The sequence below is a fragment of the Seriola lalandi genome, unplaced genomic scaffold (genome assembly GCF_002814215.2).
Source record: "Seriola lalandi dorsalis isolate HSWRI2012SDOR001 ecotype SW California unplaced genomic scaffold, Sedor1 jcf7180002054306, whole genome shotgun sequence".
Lineage (NCBI taxonomy): Eukaryota > Metazoa > Chordata > Actinopteri > Carangiformes > Carangidae > Seriola > Seriola lalandi.
Genome location: NW_019524859.1, coordinates 786,863 through 807,146, shown reverse-complemented (window position 1 = coordinate 807,146; position 20,284 = coordinate 786,863). Strand labels below are relative to the sequence as shown.

Sequence of the window (20,284 nt, the reverse complement as noted above, 5' to 3'; positions counted from 1 at the left end):
CGCAGCTCACAATAGACCACAAGCTGCAGAAATCCTACAGTCATCGGCCTCGGATTTATATGCTGAGGACATCGGCCTGTCATCCTAGTCATTAGATATTTTTTGAATAAATGTATGTAGTATAATGATATGAATAGTTACCTGGGATGGGTCAAACTGCCTTAACCTGAGTGAGTAACTTTACAGAATACGAGAGCACTCAAACGCAGCACCGTCTGGCCGATGGTTTTCTACCGCCCCCTTGCTCGGCCTGAAAGCAATTCACTCTGATGACGTCACTCGCAGAGTTGTCATGGCGTCTTTGGGACCGAAGCTGCTGCTGCTGCAATTTAGCTAAAATCTGTCGACAGTCTGTAAATCGAAATGGAGAAAAATGCAAACCTGCATCGAGACACTGACGGAAGCTCATTGTGTGCCACGATTGCGGCAGAGATGGGCGATGTTGCGATTGTCGGCGGAGTGAAAGGAACAGCCGAGAAATGCAAGAATAGTGAGGCACCTCTCAGTACTTTGGTTAACGTTAGTTGTAATGACAGCACCACAAATGTTGGTGCTCCCAGTGCCGTTAATGACAAGTCCAGTGCTGGGAAGTCCGACGTGCCAGAAGCGGTCGAAGTCCTTTCCGCACAGGAGGGTAAGAAGAAGGACACCGATGCGATCGGGTCGGGGTCGGGGTCCGGGGATCAGATCAGTAACGGGATGGGGCATGAGTCGGTGCTGGCTGCAGAAGATAGAGAGGGTGGTGCCTCAAAGTTAGTAAACAACAAAACCGATGGCCCGTCCTCACCTCCCGCTAAGGAGAGCACAGATGTGGGGGGTGAGGTTTTGGCATGTGGAAATAGTGAACCGACAAAACTTGCCAAGCCGACTCATCTGTGTCCGGACAATGCAATCACAACAGACGTCAAACCGGGGCTGTCCGGTGATCGCAGCTTATCGGAGGGATTGCCGAGTGGGAGTGACCCCGATCCCAGTCTCGGTGGTGAGTCCCGAAGCATAGATTCACTTGAGTCCTTCTCCAACCTCAATTCCTGCCCTAGCTCCGACCTCAACAGTGAGGGACTGGAGGAGAGAGGGCTGGCCCTGGCCCTGCAGAGCGAGTATGGGGCTGATGGGACAAAGACTTCGTGCACTAAGGACCGGGCCGCTGGCCAGTCCATATACCACATCAAGTGGATCAAATGGAGGGAGGAGAATACGCCGATCATCACCCAGAATGAGAACGGCCCCTGTCCATTACTGGCAATTATGAATGTCCTTCTGCTTGCATGGAAGGTAAAGGCTCTGAGATGGGCATGGATCAATAGAAACTTGATTCTAACTTAATACAAATAGGCGTTTTCATAAGGTAGCTCTGAGCTCTATCAAAATTTTTCATGTAGTTACAATGGAACATTTGTGTAATTTAAACATTTAGATTTGCTAAAGGTTAACATACACATCTCACAATAGATCTAGTGTAGAAGTCCTAGTTCCTCTGTCCCTAAGCACTTCCCATGAAAAGATAATATATCAAGACGAGTTCATATATGATTACTCAATTTTAGCATTAGATGTGGATTTATTTAATCATGTCAGTGCATGTTGAAGAGGGAAGCCAGGTGTTTTACCAACTGAAGTGCATGGGTCTCAAAAATAAATGGTTTTATCCTGTTTTGGTTAACCTTTGTTGCAGTGATTTGTCTGATTAAGTAGTAATAAATGAATAAACACTGAGTGTCCATGGTTGTCTGTTACAGGTTAAGATGCCACCCATGATGGAAATTATAACTGCTGAGCAACTCATGGAGTATCTTGGTGAGTGTTTGCTGCCGTTAAACCTGTTACACAAGAGCAATTTGATGCCGATGATTGATCTAAGGGGAAAATCGTACTGAGTTTATTAAGCCATGTTGCCCTATTAAATATGGTCCTCTTCTGCTTGCTTTTTTCACTTGGCTTAAGATTTACAATAATAACCTAATGTGAACTTGCAGAAAAGAACAAATTTCTAAAGCATAATAAATAGACTATAACACTACGTTGGCCTGCGTTTATAGAACCACAGCAACTTGAGTGTTGCCCACAAGTCCACACTTGTAAACATGCTAACCAATAAAGCCGCTGGCACCGGAGTTTCAGCAACCTAGTAAACATTCTTGTGTTTCACATCCCCTCAAGTGAGTGGATACATACTTAAGGTCAGATATATATGTACGTATATACATATTTAGAGCAGGGAAAACCCCCAAGAGCCAAACCCCTGCTGTTGCAAAGGATACAAGAGATATCTCTTCTCTCTGGCTGTCTCCTTCCCTCCATAACTAAAATTACTCTACAATATCAAAGCAGAGTGTCTGATTACAGCAGGGGCTCTTCAGAGGTAGAGCCAGTCCTCACTAGTGTCTCCTGTCAGCTCTATCAGGGCCTTCAGTATCCACTGGCATTAGAAAACTAAAATATTCCACATCACGGCACTATATGTGATCCCCAGTTTTATGGTCCTTTACTGTGTTTGTTAAACTTATTTGTGTCTGTTAGCTGGCATGGCTCAAACAGTGCTCTTGTTTCTAAAAATGACAATTAAATAATAAACAACGGTATCTTTATCTCTTTGTTCATTAATTATCTCCAAAATCGTCCATTTGCGTGGTACATTAGAGCATGAGTTCACCACGAGTTCAATTACAGCACACAAAGCTAATCTTGTGTAATGTCCAGGGGATGCTGGATGACTTCTAAACTCAGTACTGTTTTTCATAACACATAGACACAAACAGCAGGGGTGACGCTGGGTAATGAATTTCAAATCTGGTGTTTAAAGTGGGTGGTGGCGGTCACTCAGCAGCTCAGAAATTACACAGCATAGCATGAGCATGATCCTGAAGCACAGAGGCTGACAGATACAGACATTAAGGGAGGACCAGAGATGAGTGAGTTCACAGTTCAGTGGAGAGCAGAACAGTGAGGGGGTTTCCTCGTTGTGGACATACTGTAGTAAAACCACTCAGCTGGCTGGCCCCCTGCTGGAAAAAATCTTGACTTGCACTAAAATCTTCATCAAGGTTGACAGCATAACAATCAAGAAGTAAGAAGAGTTTTTTTGTTGTTTTTTTTAAAACTGCAACTAGCAGCTTGTCTGTTGGTCAGTCCAAATAACTTGTGAAATATATGGATTATGTGCCAGAACACAGCTACAGAACACAGCTACAGAGTTTATGAGCCTGACTTTTCAGTTCAAAAAACATCCAAAAATCCTGAAAAACTTGGTCATCATAACATGAACTATATTCTGTGATAGGCTAGTTTAAGATTGGACAGTTAGTTCTCACAGCATGCACATGAAGAAATCATCATGCCTTTCTAGGTCAGCCATTAAAATTATATTGAAAAAAATAATAATGAAGCCCTAATTACAAGAAAAAATACTTTTTTCCTGGATATTCTCCATTCATTCTGTTTGCTTAAGCAAAATACATATGAGAGCATTTTTAATCTCCATGTGTAGCTGTTTTCACTTAATGTGGCTTTTGATGACAAGAAGTTGATGGCATTCCTCAGAGTAATTCTCAGGAAAAGTATGTGTTGACAGTGCAGCACGATACTCTCGCCAGTTTCTAATACATTAATGATTCTCTGTGAAACATTCTGAGAAATACTTACACCACAGTTTCAAAAGTCAGGAGTAGACCGCAATAAAACTTTCACAGCAATAGCAAGAATGTATTTTCATGGCTTTTTTTGCCCTTCAAAGTGTGTGAAATGCTTTAAATGTTGCAGCATGTTTGTAGTGCTCAACAGAGCAGGAGCCAGACATCTGCCAGGCTGTGCTCTCTGCCACAGCCCATGCTGCCACAGAGCCGTGTCGACAGAGATCTCAGTTGACACCACAGTGGACATGACTCAAAGGATCCCTAAATATTTGGCTCAGCCTTTTCTAAAACCCTACAATGAGTATTCTCTGCAAATGCTTAAGCTAGGAATCCATAGTGATCATCAGTGCCAAGCAAGTGGTTTCGCTCTGTCAGTGCAATTTAACTCATCATATCTGGTAACATCTCTCTCTTTCTGTCCCTCTGTAGGAGACTACATTCTGGAAACGAAGCCTAAAGAGATATCAGAGGCTCAGCGGCTAAACTATGAGCAGGTAAGGCTTGCCTAATCAATGCGGAATATTCTTATTAAACAGACATGTGTTTTTGCTTATGTGTGTGCATTTGTAAGCTGCTGACTGTTTATGGTACTTGAGGAGCACGGGGCTTTTGGAATGAACTCACTCTTTGTCTCCTCTCTCTCTCTCTTGCTCTCTGTGTCAAAGTCATAACTGTGCAAGTTTAACATGACACACTCAAAATTTCTCAGATGTTATCATGGCCACTATTGATATATTTTCACCACTGATTACAAAGTGAGATGCACACTTCTCTGATGTGCCACACACACATTCAGTATAGTTGCATGCTAAAAGCGGGTTTGCACATTTGCATTAAGGTAGCGGAGAAGGTCAGTGGATGTTCCGTAATATGGAAATAAGCATCGGGTTGATTGCAAACCACATAAATAGCTTAGCTTTTTTTTCCCTACTGCTCTATAGGTTACATAAGAAGTGTCTTGCGAGGCCTAGGGAACAACAGGGGTCAGGAGTGTCAGATTATGTTGTTTCACATGGCGGTGAATGCTTAGAGACGCATGGCTGGGTTCAGCTCCCAGCTATTACTGAGGCTGTGTGTGTGTGTGTGTGTGTGTGTGTGTGTGTGTGTGAGAGTGTGTGAGAGTGTGTGAGAGTGTGTGAGAGTGTGTGAGAGTGTGTGAGAGTGTGTGAGAGTGTGTGAGAGTGTGTGAGTGTGTGCGCCTGCCTCACCATGAGAGGCACTTGGAGATGGAGCTCCTGCTCCAGTTCCCCTGCTTCCTCCCATCTCCACTGCCTGCCTACGGTGTGGGAGGGGCCCTGCCTCTCCTCCTCTTGCGTGGCAGAGCACCAACACATCTGTGAATGATTTGAAGCCACACTTGTCCCTCATTTAGAGAGGAGAAAAAAATAATGTGCAGTCTCCACACAGACGCTCACTGAATGGCTTTCTAAATTTACCTTGAGCCGAAATACAACCTCTTAAATAAATCAGTGGTGTCCTCAGCATGCACAGTTAGAGTAAGGGAGTGGTTAGAGTTTGTGTTGCATAGTTATTATGGCGGTCTAATCCTAGACACTAGCCTGGGAGCTGTGTTGCATGTGGGTGTCCTCAAGTCCGTGTGCTGTGGTTGACACAGTATGTGGAGACGACAGTGGGCAGGGCTCTGGGATGCTGGAAGCTGGGATATAAAAGACAGCAAGTCTGTGAGATGTGTTTATGTACACATCAAACAAAAGGTTTCCTCCTCTGTGCATCTTAAAGAAATGTGTTTGCACCGCTTATTGAATTGTTATGAAATACAACTGAAGCGGCCCAGACTTTGAAAAGAGCTGTAGGAGTTCATAACAGAAGTAGTTCTATTTATAAATTCAGCTCAAAAAAACATCATCTGTCATAGGAGTGTATGATGCTTAAAATAGCAGTTGCACGGCTGCTCTTTAGCTATTGTTAAATATTTACTTGGAGGAGCTGTGGAAGTGAGTGTAGTTTTGTCTGACCCAGCTCAACACCATCTCTTACAAAGCAATTCATCCATGATGAGTGTTCAGCCATTGGAAGAAATGGGTTATCATGTTAAAGAAGCCTCTTATTTTAATTTGATGTAATTCACAGTAATGGGTGTTGTTCACAAATGTTTCTTAACCCTTTCTTTTGTTCTGAGTAAAGCAGATAAAATCCCAATTTGGGTTTCACAAATCTGAAGTACGCGCTCGACCATAGCCTGTTGGATGATGAATGAATGCAAATTTGTCTCACATATCTGTTTGGGTGATGCCCTGCTTATCAAATTAAAGTCTTTCCTTATATAAATCTATGAGAAAGCAGAGACATTAACATAGAAGAAAACATGATGAGAAATTGCGGATGGTGATGTCGGAGACAAAGGAAATGGTTTGTTTTAAAGTTACAATCATAAAAGCCCGTAAAAAGAAATACAGCTCAGTTTATTAGCTCCGTATGGAGAGCAAAGCATCGAATGGGCGAGTAATGGCAGAGGCTGTGCCATCAGTTGTGCAGCTTGTGGTGCAGGACACTGATTTAATTCAAGCAGGATCCATCTAATTATAAGATCAGAGATAAAGCTATACACAGGTTTATCAGTGTGCTAGGTACACGTGTTAATTTTAATGCAATCCATTACAAGAGCTAGGAGCTGATTCACCTCTACAGTTCCTTTTAGGTATAGTTAGTAGTGTCGCTGCACTGGATTGTGTTTGGATTGAATTACAAACATTAGAAACATGAGATTTATTTTGATGATACATCTAACAAAAATGTAGAGCAGTAGCAGCTGCTGATGTGTTTGAAGTATAACCCACATTGTGGGACATTACAGTCTTGTAAACTGTGCATTATTTACAGCTCCCACTGATGGGTAATGGCATTATGTAATGGTTTACATTTGTCCTCCAGTGACTGAAATATTGTTTTTTAGGTTCATAGATCAGCTGTGTATATTTTTATAGATTTTTATATGATTTCAGACAGACGCGTGACAAAGTTCTGACAGTTCCATTCCCTAGATTAATTTTCATTGAGCAATGACATAGATATTTTTGTGGCAGTGTCAACCTTAGTATGTATTTCTTAACTAAAAACTATTGCTCAATTGTGTTGCTTGGCAGAAACATTGGTGACTGCAACATGGGGAAAGCAGCTCATTCCTCCAGCTCTAGAAGCAAGGCCTCTTTCTTTTACATACATTTATATAGTGTAAGTGTGACTTGATTATAGTTTGATTTCTTGGCTGCATTTTGTTTTAATATAGGAACTGCTTCATGTGATCACCTGGGACCATCATGTAAATGACAAAATGAAAGCCTTCCCTCATCTTGGAGTTGTAATACCATATTCTATGAACTACCAGCTTAGTCGATCTACTCAGGGTTTTATTTTTAGGTAAGTTTTGGATGAAAATCAGCAAAGTGAGAGAGAAGCAGAGAGGCCTTCCCATAAAAAACTTCCTCTGAAGAGTGAAAGTAAAAATACAGGAAGTCCTAACCAGAGTACTGTGCTAATGTTTTACTGTGAAAATGCATCCAACACAAGCACAGATGAATGCGAAAGATGCAGTGCTAATCATCCGATTTCTGAGTGCTCCTCTGCTGTTGGAGCCCTGTGCCCTAAAGTGAAGAGATGTGGTCCATTACACTGCCCTGCTAATCCTGCCATCAGTGCTGCTCGTAAGCATCCTAATCCGCACACTCAAGTGGGCCAGCTAAAGGCTTTTCACCTCAATTTCTGCCCCAGAGCTGGAGTATCTCACTGCTCATGGGATGTATAGTAAATTTTTATTATACAATAACACTGAAAGTTGACAAATGATGATAATGAATTATCCAGATTTATTTCGGCTGTAAACTCAGGTTCATTGTTCTGGTATTTGCAAAGATTTCTTTTTTTCTCTTTTGGGTAATTTTCCTTATATCTCCACCATCTCCTGTAGTGTATTGTGAAAGAGCTGAAATCAGATGTAAATTGCTTACAACTACGCTCGCTCGCAATAGAGTTGTAGGGCTCAGCTGCAAGGGTTATCTTGATCTCAGAGTTAAATGGCAGCAGGGGTTCAGAGCCAGCTGGGAAACATAGCTCTGAGGCAGAATGCAAGAATTAGTCTGTTTCGTTGGGTTCTCAGGTGTGTGGTGCATACATATGACATACTTACGATGTGATGTGTGTACATAAAGTATGTTATATATAAAGTTCACTCTGTTCAACCCTTCAGTCATTGATTTGAAATAGAGGAATTTCTTTCTACATATTTATATTTTTGGCAGTGTTTAAAAACTTATTAGACATAAACACAGTAAAAAAAAAAAACATCAGTTCCATGTCAAACCAGCAACATACTATATGCAAGCACATTAATATCAGAATTAGTTCATTTGTTTAGCAAAGCAAAGCAAGAGGTGCAGCTCTGATTTGTATTACCAGTGCCTATGTTAAATATCGACTGTGTCTCATTCAACTGAAATGACTAAATGAAAAGTCTTCTTCCCAGAGCCGTTTACAGTACATTATTCTCCACCATTTACAGACAGCAGAAGCATGTGGACAGAAAAAGATCAAACCACCAACCTTACAATTAATGGCAAGCTGAACGCTACCCCGTTCCAAAATAAAGTTCTGATGTTTTCTAATCAGGGTGAAAAGCAAAAAGCAGCATGGAGTGGTATTTTTCTCAGTTTTGTTCAGGCCACATGATTACCAGAGACAACATATGCAGTTAAAACCTCACAGGAACCTAGTGGTAGATTTATTTATGAAACTACCAAAAAAACCCATAACATTGTAGGGAAATCCCAATTGCAACAGTCACATGGGTAAAACATATGGAAAACCGATCCGATGGTATAAAGCTAGTAAGGAACTGACTGGAGAAGGTTTTTACAGACAAAGAGAAGACAAGCAAGGTGAACCAGTAAACTGTATGCGTGGTTTGACACAGACCCTGAGAAAGTATAACATTAAAAAGTATTTACAAACCTATACGCAGACAACCAGAATGTTATTTGAAGCCATCAGAAATTTGATTTTGCTGAATTAAACCCAGATGTTGTGTGTGTGCTGTGTTAGAGGGTGTTCTGGGTTTTACTCAGTAAATGTATCTACACGAGATGGTAAACCTGCCTCAGGCATCTTTATGCTTTCAGCCATTGTTCTGTGTACCGTAATGTTATCTCTCTGGTGTTCTGCTACATACTACTGTATATACTGCACCCCAGGAAGCTAGGTTTCTGTCTACATTGCACTGTCTGGTACAATAGCACAGTTTAGATTCTGATGGTCTGATGGGGTAATCACGAGAAAAAGTACCTTGTGCTACAGTGACTCATCTCCCATCATCGAGACAGAAAGGCTCAACAAGTTACCGGAGTTAAAGTCATCTAAAGTTGATAAAAAGAAAGTGAAGAATTAAAGAGTGAATTAAATGTGCTGCCCATCCATTTTATCATCTTAACTAATTATGGCCTTCACTAGAGGTGGTAGTGAGATCTAAGCTATAGGATGAACCCTGTAGTGGTTTGTTACAATGTGGAATAATTATGCAACTACCCTGAAAGTATTAAAATGGGAACAATTACAATATAATATACTTTAGTCTAAGTTAACAGACTACAGCCTTGAACTGACCACAGAACTGAATCATCTGTCTGATATGACTGTATTAAAATTTGAACATTTTAGGGGCGACCTGGTGAGCTAGAGGTTTAGGTTACTGACCATGAAGGCTCAGTGTCCCCCTGTTCAAGTCCAGCCGAGGACCTTTGTTGCTCTCTCTCTCTCTCTCTCTCCCCTCATTTTCTGCCATGTTTCTATCGTCCACTATCAAAAGTAAAGGCAAAAATTCCTCAAAATATCAAACAAAGGCTGTATTCATTGCAGAGCTATTGGATTGCATCATATCGTCTTATGTTCCCGTTATTTTGTCCACTTGTTAATATTATCAAAGGGAAATATCATGTCTCATGATGATGAGTCTGAAAGCTTACACAGAAATGTAATATCAAATGGTTTCCTGGCAGAGACTTCCACTTCTTCCTGCGGTTGTAGGTTGATTGATGGTAAACTGAGTAAAACCTAATAAGAGCAGCAAATATGAAAACTCAACTTAGTCTCAATGAAATAATTGTAAAGCAGACACATTTGACAAAACCAAATGAAGGCTTGAGTTTGTGGAAGTTATGTTTTTTGGGGGGGATTTTGTATTGTGCTGGCGTAAATGGCAGTTAATGGTTTGTTGTAAAGGTAGAAAAATCAATACTTAATAGCTCCAGCTATGCTGACTGTGTGCAGACAGCCAGGAACAGTGTAACAGATGAAGTCAGCTGACAGCAGCAGCTGGATTGGACATAGCTCTTGGTTTTGTATATTGTTAACAATACATAAGCAAATTGTTTTTTTAATTCCTCTGCTGCATTGTTTTTTTAACAAGAATGCGTATCCTCTTTCTCCTTGTTTCCTAGAACATGAGTGATGCCATGGCCGTGTTGCATAAGCTGCAGACGGGTCTGGATGTGAATGTTAAGTTCACCGGGGTGCGAGTCTTTGAGTACACCCCAGAATGCATTGTGTTTGATCTGCTGGACATCCCCCTTTACCACGGCTGGCTGGTTGACCCCCAGGTGAGATGGACCTTACTCATCACTGCTGTGTTCCTTTACTTCCCTGAAAGCCAATGTGTTTTATTGTGCTTATGTCTATCTTCAACACATGAATAGTGAAATACTGGAAACTTTCTGCTTTCACATCTGAAGTTCTGTTCATTTGGTCCAGGCGAAGGGAAAAATGTTACAGTATTAAAGTTTGGGTCTGGTTTTGTGTTCACACTAAGTTATTACAAAGAAACCAAGATGAGTAACCATGCAGTCTAACGGGCTGACAGGTAACTCCTTTGGTAACTCTGGTGCTGGGCGACTGTGGTGGGAAAACAAAGCAGACCAACCACAGGGTTTAGTGATGGTAGATTTGTATGAATTCTGCTAATCCTGAACTTTAAAGGAAGCAGTCTTATAAGTGTTGTGTATATTTATGCCGTATCACTTGGTCCCACAAATACCACAAATCTGAAAATGAATAGGAGTTAAAAGTAAGAGGCATGTTGTGTTTGTGTCCTGCTTTGCGTATTTTAGCAGTTCTTCATTAAGAAGTAAGTGAAACACACTGACCACTCATTCCTGCACTATCGCAATGCAAACTGTTGGTGAGTTAATTCATGGTCTAATTATGAGTATGATTAGCTCAGACCGCAAATGGAGCTAATATATTGTCCATGTATATATTTTCATCGCAGTTTACATACTGGACAATATATTAGCTCCATTTGCGGTCTGAGCCAATCATACTCATAATTAGACCATGAATTAACTCATCAGGTTTTGTAAAGTGCAGCACGACTTGCTATTGGATTTCCCCACATGGGTCCATTTAGTGGTGATGACGCAGAATGACAGTTGCTAAAACTGTTCAATCAGTATGTCGGTCCATATGACTTCATGTTTGCAGCTTACAGGCTCAATATGAAGTATAAGTAAGGGAACAATGTATGTATGTTTTCCTTGATTCAGACCAAATGAGCCAAACTGTAGATGTGAAAGCGTCTTAGTTTATCTCAAACAAATAGCAAGATGTGAACATGTATAGTGTTAAATTTTAATTTGGTGACTGTCATCCTGCATCACCAGAGCTACAAAAGTCAAAACACAGTTTATTCTGGTGACTTCTACTGAACTTTATTGTACCCTGTGGGTTTATTTATCTTTTTTAGTGTCACAAAGAGCTCAGAAATAAAGAGGTGGTTAAGAACATTATTAGTCAGGATTGAAACCAGATTGAAAACACAGACAGCTAGAAACAGGACAGAAACGTGGCATCTTGTACCATAAGGGGTGGATGCAGTAGTCATTTCATTTTGCTCTCTTAACCACAGTTTTTACATCATTAACTTCCAAATGTACGTTGCCATAGCAAATCATTTTCGATAATTATTGGAGATGTTTTCCATGACGGCTCCCACATTCAGCAGATGGATTGTGTATATTTGATAACGAGTGTAACTTTTGAATTCAAAGTATCGTCATAGCTACTACTACACAAACCACAAACTAACAACTCCAGAGGTCTCTTAGAACCAGACTACCTCCTTTTCAGGTTGACTGTGTTCACTTCTTTGGTCTGAGTTCAAGTGACAGCGTTCACACCAACCTAAATAAAGAAAATTAGCAGGTAAATGTACCTGTGTTCAGGAATCAGGTTTACACAGTGCTAACAGTTGCAGCATGAACCCCTTGTCGCCAGAATCTTTCTCTCTGTTATAAATTTGTATAAATGTACTGCGGCTTTTAGTGAAACAGCACCAAAGCCTGGTGAATGTTCTCTCCCACAGTTTTTATCTTTGTTTGCAGATGCATGACATTGTCAAGGCAGTGGGAAACTGCAGCTACAACCAGCTGGTGGAGAAGATAATATCCTGCAAACAGTCAGACAACAGCGAACTGGCAGGTGAAGGTGGGTGCTTTCTCCTCACTCCCTCTACTCTCTGACCTGCCTGACTCTTCTCCTGGCCCCCGTCATCCCTTCCCTGTCATCCCTGTGTACTTGACTGGAGGTCCAGAAAAAGAGAGAAAGTAATTTATTTTGAGGAAAATGCTTTAAGTTAAAATTTTGAGTTTTAGAGTTGCATTCTGATAAATATCCTCTTTCTATTAATTTTACAATACACATTGAAGTCAATTATCACCAGCGTCTTTGTGTCATACATAGTGACACAAGTACTCTGCAGAGAAACAGCTGTGCAGCGTAACATTGAATCAGTGGCATCTTCTTTACATGAGATATGTTTACAGTACAAACAAGTGCAAACATATTCTGCGCAAAACCACGGACCAAGTTCAAATAAAACCAGGACACATGTGGCTGCTCATCAAATGACCTACTTCCACAGCTGTCAATAACTTCTCAACTAAATATTTGCTAATTCAACACTGACTTTCCTGAGAAGTTGTCAGCTGGGCTGCTGCCAAGTTCAACAAATCAAGGCCTCAGTCAGTGATGATAATGCTGTAGGAGATTCACTCCTGTTTTATTGTATTTCGACATTTGCAGCATGGACCCGATTTAAGTGGTTTGCTGCTGATGCTACCCATCGCTGCTTGATGAGCTGGATTTGCATCCACTTTAGATGGGCAAAGATAACTCTCAGAAAACTGAGAGAAAATGAAACATCTCTGAGATTTGTTGTTATGCTTTGATGTGCTTCAGTGTTCAATAGTTAGTTTCTGTTTCCACCATCGTGGCTCATTCTTTGGTAGACTGTTCCTCTCTCTTTTTGAGTTTCACACTGCGTTTGTGGGTGTTTGTTACAAATTGGATGCTGTCCTGTCTTACAGATGTTGATCACCATCTACTACTCAGTCTATATTGGGTTCACTATAGTAACTGTGACCAGTTCAGCAGCAGAGAGTCACAATGTTCAAATAGCAACTACAGACATTACAACAGGGTTTCCAGTAAGCCTTCCAAATACTGACCCATGTTCATGAATGAGCGGGGATTGATCGTAGTGTAGATGACTCATCCAGTGGTCTGTCGTCTAATGATGAAAATATTTGAAAATGGAAAAGAGGCAATTTACAAGCAACAAATGAAAGTTATTTTTCCACCTTCCTAAGTTGAATAATTGGTTATCTGCAGAACTACTTTAACTCACAGGCCAACAGGAAAGTGGCTGGTGAAGCTTATCAAATTAGAACACCAAAATTAACAGAGACATAATATAGCTTTATTTCAATCAATTGATTTTAAATATGTCTTAGATCTGCAGCACGCAGGCAGTAAACTCATACAACCAAAATACAATACGCATTCATGTGACCAAGTTTCTGCACTGGCTAATCAATCACTAATTCAATACCTCCTTTGTTTTTCTGTATGTTTCCTCTTTCCTGTCTCTCATACTAGGCATTGTAGCAGAGCAGTTTCTGAGCAGCACAGCCACTCAGCTGACGTACCATGGCTTATGTGAGCTCACATCCACTGTACAGGAGGGAGAGCTCTGTGTCTTTTTCAGGAATAACCACTTCAGCACTATGATCAAATTCAAGGTAACCACACCGAAAAAGTACTGTCAACACTAAAACTGTTGGCATTATTTGCATTAGTTAGATTGAGATCCATGTGTCATCTGTCCTCCCAGCCAGTGACAAGGCTCATGAAGCCTTTTACCTTTATATGACAGTCAGATTTCTGCTTCTCTGCGGATGTTTACAGATATAAGCAAAACCAACTTTGCAATCTTAAACAGACAGCTCTTTGTTTTTGTCTGTGAGCTAAACAGAATAAACGCGCTTTAATTAAATGTTTCTCTGTGGGCTATTCAATAAGAAATAGTTCAATTTGATTGAATTGATTAATAGTTAATTTTTACAGGAAAGCCTTTGAGTAATATTTAATTGTGTGTCAAGATTTTGAATGATTATTTTGCAGATGATTCAGAAAAAGAACTTTCTAGTTTAAGCGTTACCATCTACCTGTCAGGAAGCCCTTCTTTTTTCTGTTTCTCTTCCCGCTCTGCTAAAGCTCCTGAGCACTTTCCAATAGTGCTCACTGCACAGACGTACTGCAAGATGTTCTTCAAACTTATGATAGATATGCATTTATGTGTAACAGATATACAATATTACATCAATCCCGATGACGATAATAGGTCCCATTCGTCTGCATCCCATCCCCAACAGCCCCGTGCCCACAACTGGCTCGCCATGCCATTGTAGCTGGGACAGACCTTTCCTGTTGTCTGCAGGAGGGGAAGTGAAGTCTGCGTACTCTCATTTTGAATAGCACAGTATAATTTGCCAATGTAAGCAAAGCTGTGTGTGTCACCTATGACGTCAGACCAAGTATCATGACAGCCTCTTGTAATCACTCAGCTGCAGACTTTTGCACAAACACATACATATAGTCACACATGATAAACGCCCATATGCACGTTGTGTGGGTGTGTACCAACAGTAGAAACTGTGACATCATGTCCCTGTGTATATAGTGTAACACTGATAAGATATATGTGTGTGTGCTTGTTTCCTAGGGCCAGCTGTACCTCCTGGTTACAGACCAAGGTTTCCTGACGGAGGAGAAGGTCGTCTGGGAGAGTCTGCACAACGTTGACGGGGATGGCAACTTCTGTGATTCAGAGTTCCGGTTGCGGCCTCCCTCTGATCCAGAGACTGTGTACCGCGGCCAACAGGATCAGATAGACCAGGTCTGAGCACTGATGCAGGCAAGACTAGCAGAACCAGCATTTATCTACCACCACATCTTGATATGCTTAACTGCGATGTGCTTTTCACACCATTAGTGTACCACAAAAGCCGAGACAGAATGCTGGACCAGTAGTGGCATAATGCTCCTCACTGTTCTTTCCTCAAGTATCTTGTTTTAAACACTGAGGGAAAGGGAAAGACAAAAAGTAACAACACACATCCCGTCAAATTCCAGGAAACACCAGAATGGCCCAGAATTGTTAATGAAAAGTGAATGAATAAGGGGAAAAAAAAAATCAACTGTGCACCATCATGGGCTAAATAATAGATGTGTTATGGCTCCCCACACTAATATTTGAGATGCACACATATCAGATGGCAGCCTGAACATCACATAGCAAGGTTGCATCGTGCCTCCTTCCCTTCTCATCCGTTCTTCATTGTACCACACTGACTCCACACTGGCCCTTAAGCGATGCATTGAGTTTATGTCTCCTGTGCATTTTGACTATAATTCACAGCTGTTTGCTCATTGGCCGGCCAGAGTGGGCCAAACACAGAGCTCGCTGACATATTGTCTGCCTTGTTCCCACACACACAGGTTGGACCTGAGCATGGGAGCTATTACTTTTTGCTGCTCACTCAGGCCCATCCCTCCTTATCTACAAGATAGGCTTGGTGAGAAAAATCTATTCAGGCAATTTATGCACTCATAATCAATTCAGTTAGATTGGTAGAAAACTTGTAATTCTCAGTGGGGAAATTGGGTCTTCGTCTTGACAAAGGACTTAACATTGAGAAGAATAGAACATACTGAATATAACATAATGGATAACTCCAGCATAAAGGAAGTTCTGTTAATTATACTTCTAAAAATAATACAATGAAGATAATACAACAAATGAAAAGTGCTCAGTTAATAAGCACAGAACTGTGGTTGTGGATTGTGGATTGGTCTATAACATGTTGGCTGAGGAGCGACCAAGCTCGGCATAATAAGAACACAGTGTATATACATAAGCATCACAATGGCAACTTTTGCTCATAAATCATCAAGTGTGTCTCTCTCCCTGTGCATGTTCATGTGTGTCATCAGGACTATCTGATGGCGCTGTCGCTGCAGCAGGAGCAGCAAAGCCAGGACCTGCAGTGGGAGCAACTCCCCGAGGGCATCAGTGACCTAGAGCTGGCAAAAAAGCTTCAGGAGGAGGAGGACCGACGAGCCTCCCAGTACTACCAGGAGCAAGAGCAGGAGCAGGCGGCAGCAGCACAGGCACAGGTGGGGAGGGAGGGATTGAACGAGGTAAAAGCAGGTGGGAGAGGGAGGAGAAGCAGGACTTTGAACAAATGTGACACAGAGGGAAGATGTTACCTTCTTGAAAGAGATGGATGTCTGCATCAGGGAGTTTGAGCTATAAAGGAGGGATTGAGGATGAAACAGGACATATTCTTTTTTTTTTTCTTGTAATTCTGCCACCCTTTACCATGAGGTCAAGGCACACGCTTTGTCGTGTAATTGTTGCAGATGAACAGTGACATGTATCCAGTCCTGTGAACTCTTTGGAATTACTTGGTTTTCTGCATTAATTGATCATAAAAAATTGATCTGATTGTATAATTTATTGAAGTATAAGCAGAGACAATTTGCTCAAGCTAATAATAAACAACTTTAATGTTTCATTTCTTTACTGAAGACACCTTTAAAACACAGTGCTGGTGGAATAAGTAAATGAAACCTTGAATTTTATAGCGGGTCAAACTTTTGACAGCAATAACCTCAAACAAGCACTTCTGGTAAATGCGGATCAGACCCTGCACAATGTTCACAAGGATGTTTGGACCATTGTTCTTTACAGAGCTGCTTCAGCTCAGCCATATTCTCAGGATGTCTGGTGTGAGTGACTCTCTTGACATTGATCCTGACATTAACTTGTAAGATATCTTTGAGATAAATTTGGGAATTCATTTTCCCCTCAATGATCTCTTGGCCTAGAGGCATGAAAGCAGCCCCAGTATGTTTTCATGTTGGCATGCAGTGGTGTACGGAGTAAAAAAGGGTTTACACCGCATGTAGTGCTGTGTGTTCTTCGCAAACGATTCAACCTTATTTTCATCAGTCCACAAAACATTTTCCCAGCAACACTGTGGAGCGAAGCGCTGCTCTTTAGCAAACTACATGCACGCAGCAATGTTTTTTGTGGAGAGCAGCCGCTTCCTCCATGAGACTATGGACCGTGATTTAGGTATAGTAGACACATGACTGCTGTGTCTGCATTGTGCTTTTGGAGTCATCTTGGATGGGCACCCACCTCTAGGGGAGAGTAGCCACAGAACTCCATCTATAGACAGTCTTGACTGTAGACTGATGATCTAAACTCTTTGATGACTTTGTAATCCTTTCAGCTTCATGCAAATCAACAATGTCTTATGTCTTGTGTGATCTCTTTTTTGGCCAGGCATGGTTCACATCAGCAAATGTTACTTGTTTAAGTCTTTTTATATAAATCAAAATAGCTCTAATCCACTCCCCCGATCTTGTTTCATTTGTTGGACTCCCGGTTTTCATAACTCCTGACTCCAGTTTGCTTTTGTTGATGTCATTAGCCGAGAGGTTCACATACTTTTTCCAGCCTACAATGTGAATATTTGAATGATGTTTTCAATATTGGCAAGAACAGTACAATGATTAGTGTGTTATTAATTAAAACAGATTTTGTTTGTTCATATTTGTAACTTTGATGAAGATCTGACCACATTTTCAGACATACTTTCATTCATAAATGCAGATAATTCCAAAGGGTTCACTGACTTCCTCTTGGCCCTCCATGGGAGATACATGATATACTGATTGGATGATTTCTATAAAGAACATCATTAGAACCAATGAGGCATTGCACTTTCTTTTTAGCTTGTCTTTAGCTTGTTTTGTTTTGCCATACTTTCAACTGAGACATTAATGTTTCGATTTGCACTTATTTCCAGTTCCAGTTCAAGTAGGTTTGCTTGTAATGAACACGTCTATATATTTACATTTCCTTTGCTCCCTTGCTGTGTTTGTGCAGCAGGGCCAGCAGGAACCTGCCGAGGGAGATGAGGCAGAAAGAGGAGGTGCAGGAGCAGGTGGAGCAGCAGCCGGCACTGGGACGGTGGCAGCAGCTGGAGCCACACCCAGCCCGGGAAAACAGTCCTCTAGTGGGGAGCGCAAAGCCAAGAAAGAATCAAAGGATAAAGACAAATGTGTTATTTTGTAACATACAGTGTGTCTGTGTGAGTGTGCGTGTGAGTGTTTTGTGCATTTGCTTATCTGTGAGCACGGGGACAGCATTTGTTTCTCCATGGACTGGACACACAACGCTGAGCCCCCACTTGATGACAAACAAGGGAAGGAGACGATTGAGGGGAGACGCTGCTGTTCCCAAACCACTGGTGCCTGCTAACCTCTAAACCTAGACATCAGAGGAAGGGACACTACAACAACAACTACCCCTTATCTTTCATAGAGTCAGCCAAACTTTGTTACAAGTTGCACAGTGCACTATATTTGTGATGTGGGGTCAAGTTTATCTGGGGTGTTATATTTTATAGCAAAAGACATAATCTGAAGAAACAAAATGTCACACTTTCACTGTGTTCTTTTCCAAAAGCATCATTCATTTCACTCATTTTTCATTTTTGCAGCTTATAAGCTTTTTTGTACTCATCAATATTGACGAAGCATATTAGACAAACTCACTTTTTTGATTTTAGTTGAGTTTTTTTAAGTTAGCTGTCAATGCCAAGATTCACATTTTATTTATATATCTGTGTAACAGGTAGCTTTTGGGAGCAGTTTTATGGGTTTTTTTGTGTAAGATGAAAGGGATTCTCTCATAATATTGCCTGTTGGAATTCAGTGTAACATTATTTGTGTCCCCTCTGAATCACTATGTACCTAAGGGTTACTTCATGCCAGATAGCTGCCAGATACTGTAGCTTCGTAACAATACTCATCACAGCTTGCCCTGTTCAGATTTGCCTTAAGAATGGCAGTGTTGTATTCTGCTCTGTTTGAATGTGAATGTGTGTTTGTCTTCATGTGTATGTTATGTACAGTACACGTGTGCTATGTGGTATAATGGCGTGCGGTATATGTGTTACATGTCTCATTTACTGAGCATCACTGATGTAACAAGTTTCAAATTGGAAATAGCCAAATCTTTGACGCTGTATTAGTTAAGCTACACATTTATGAGATTTCTTTTATGTTGTGATTCTATTTCACAAAAAAACATGTTTGGGACAGTGAGACTTAGGAAAGCATTGCAGATTTTAATTGACAAGTCTTTTTCTGAATCTGATGTTGTTTCTGTGTGAGACACAACTAGCTTTTGGCAGATTAGATTTGTATTAGATCGCACCCAATTTAGAGTGCATGGTAGTTCTGAAAGGCCCCTTTCTTTCTCATAGTCTCTTCTGTCAGCTTCCTGGAGAGATGCTGTGTGTGTGCGTTTGTGTGTGCGTGCGTGTGTGTGCGCGCACGCGTGTGTGTGTGTGTGTGTGCAGGCACTATCTTGATCTCCTCTGTTAGGTTTTGGATGTAAAAGTTCCACTGCAGGCAGGTTTTGAAGAGAAATACCACAGAATTTAGTGATTTGTATGTAATATTCCTCTAAACCAGGAAAGTTCAGTTCATATTTGTGAACATGTACTACTCTTTTCCACAAACCGGAACCCAAACTCCAAATCAGTGACATCAAGACTTGCAACTCACAATGTTGGGCTCCGTTAGCTGGATATTTTCCTCCTCGTTCTGCGCAGTTCTCCCCGGGTTAATCTCAATCACCTTTTCTTACCCGTTCTTAGAGATTTACATTAGCCCCTGTGTCAAATTCAGAGAGGGTTAAATTCATCTGTCATTTGTGGAAAAGAAGGCCTAATAGTGAATGTTTACAAACTGAGCAGCCCTGGAGGTCTTGGATATACACCGAATACTGAAATTCTGTGGTATGACCTTTTAACTTGTGTGCATTTCACTACAGCGTTGAGTGTGCAAACACATGATGTACATATTTACCTAATGCATTCTTATGATGGATTTGGCTAGTGGTTTGTGCCATTATTATACCATGGGACTGCCTCCTGAGAAACTTTTCTATCTATACATTCCAATTGGATGCCTTGACTCAAGCCTTCTATTACAGACTGAGGGAGACAGTTGTTACAGGAGGTCTTTGCAGTGCTTGTAAAACCTCCATCATTATTTTGTTCAGTGAGAACAAATTCAATGTGAGGACAGGACGATTACATGGAGGCAGCAGGCTACCTACTGTGTGGGAACCCTTTCTTATGGGCTTTGTGTGTTCGCTGGAGTTACAGTTTATTTGGCCCAGACGAGGCTATGTTTTGTGTGTATGTATATATATATATATATAT

General features: G+C 41.1%; 1 protein-coding gene across 2 annotated transcripts; it reads left to right on the top strand.

The window, feature by feature from the left end:
• Window positions 1-279: 279 nt before the first annotated feature.
• On the top strand, window positions 280-20,278 carry mindy2 (MINDY lysine 48 deubiquitinase 2). 2 transcript variants are annotated; one of them, XM_023406413.2, is made up of 9 exons: window positions 280-1,275; window positions 1,740-1,797; window positions 4,062-4,126; window positions 10,079-10,237; window positions 12,017-12,119; window positions 13,572-13,714; window positions 14,698-14,871; window positions 15,969-16,151; window positions 17,938-20,278. In XM_023406413.2, the coding sequence occupies exons 1-9, from the start codon at window positions 364-366 to the stop codon at window positions 18,121-18,123; spliced, it is 1,983 nt and encodes a 660-aa protein (XP_023262181.1). In that variant the 5' UTR covers window positions 280-363; the 3' UTR covers window positions 18,124-20,278. The 2 variants fall into 2 exon arrangements, with proteins under 2 accessions (XP_023262181.1, XP_023262180.1); XM_023406412.2 differs by having other exon boundaries at window positions 17,935-20,278.
• The last annotated feature ends 6 nt before the right edge of the window (window positions 20,279-20,284 follow it).

Excerpts from the sequence above, each read along its gene's own strand:
- mindy2 (XM_023406412.2), top strand. The coding sequence starts at position 364 with ATGGAGAAAAATGCAAACCTGCATCGAGACACTGACGGAAGCTCATTG. Across the intron at positions 14,872-15,968 it reads AACAGGATCAGATAGACCAG|GACTATCTGATGGCGCTGTC; the intron begins GTCTGAGCACTG and ends GTGTGTCATCAG. Across the intron at positions 16,152-17,934 it reads CGGCAGCAGCACAGGCACAG|CAGGGCCAGCAGGAACCTGC; the intron begins GTGGGGAGGGAG and ends GTGTTTGTGCAG.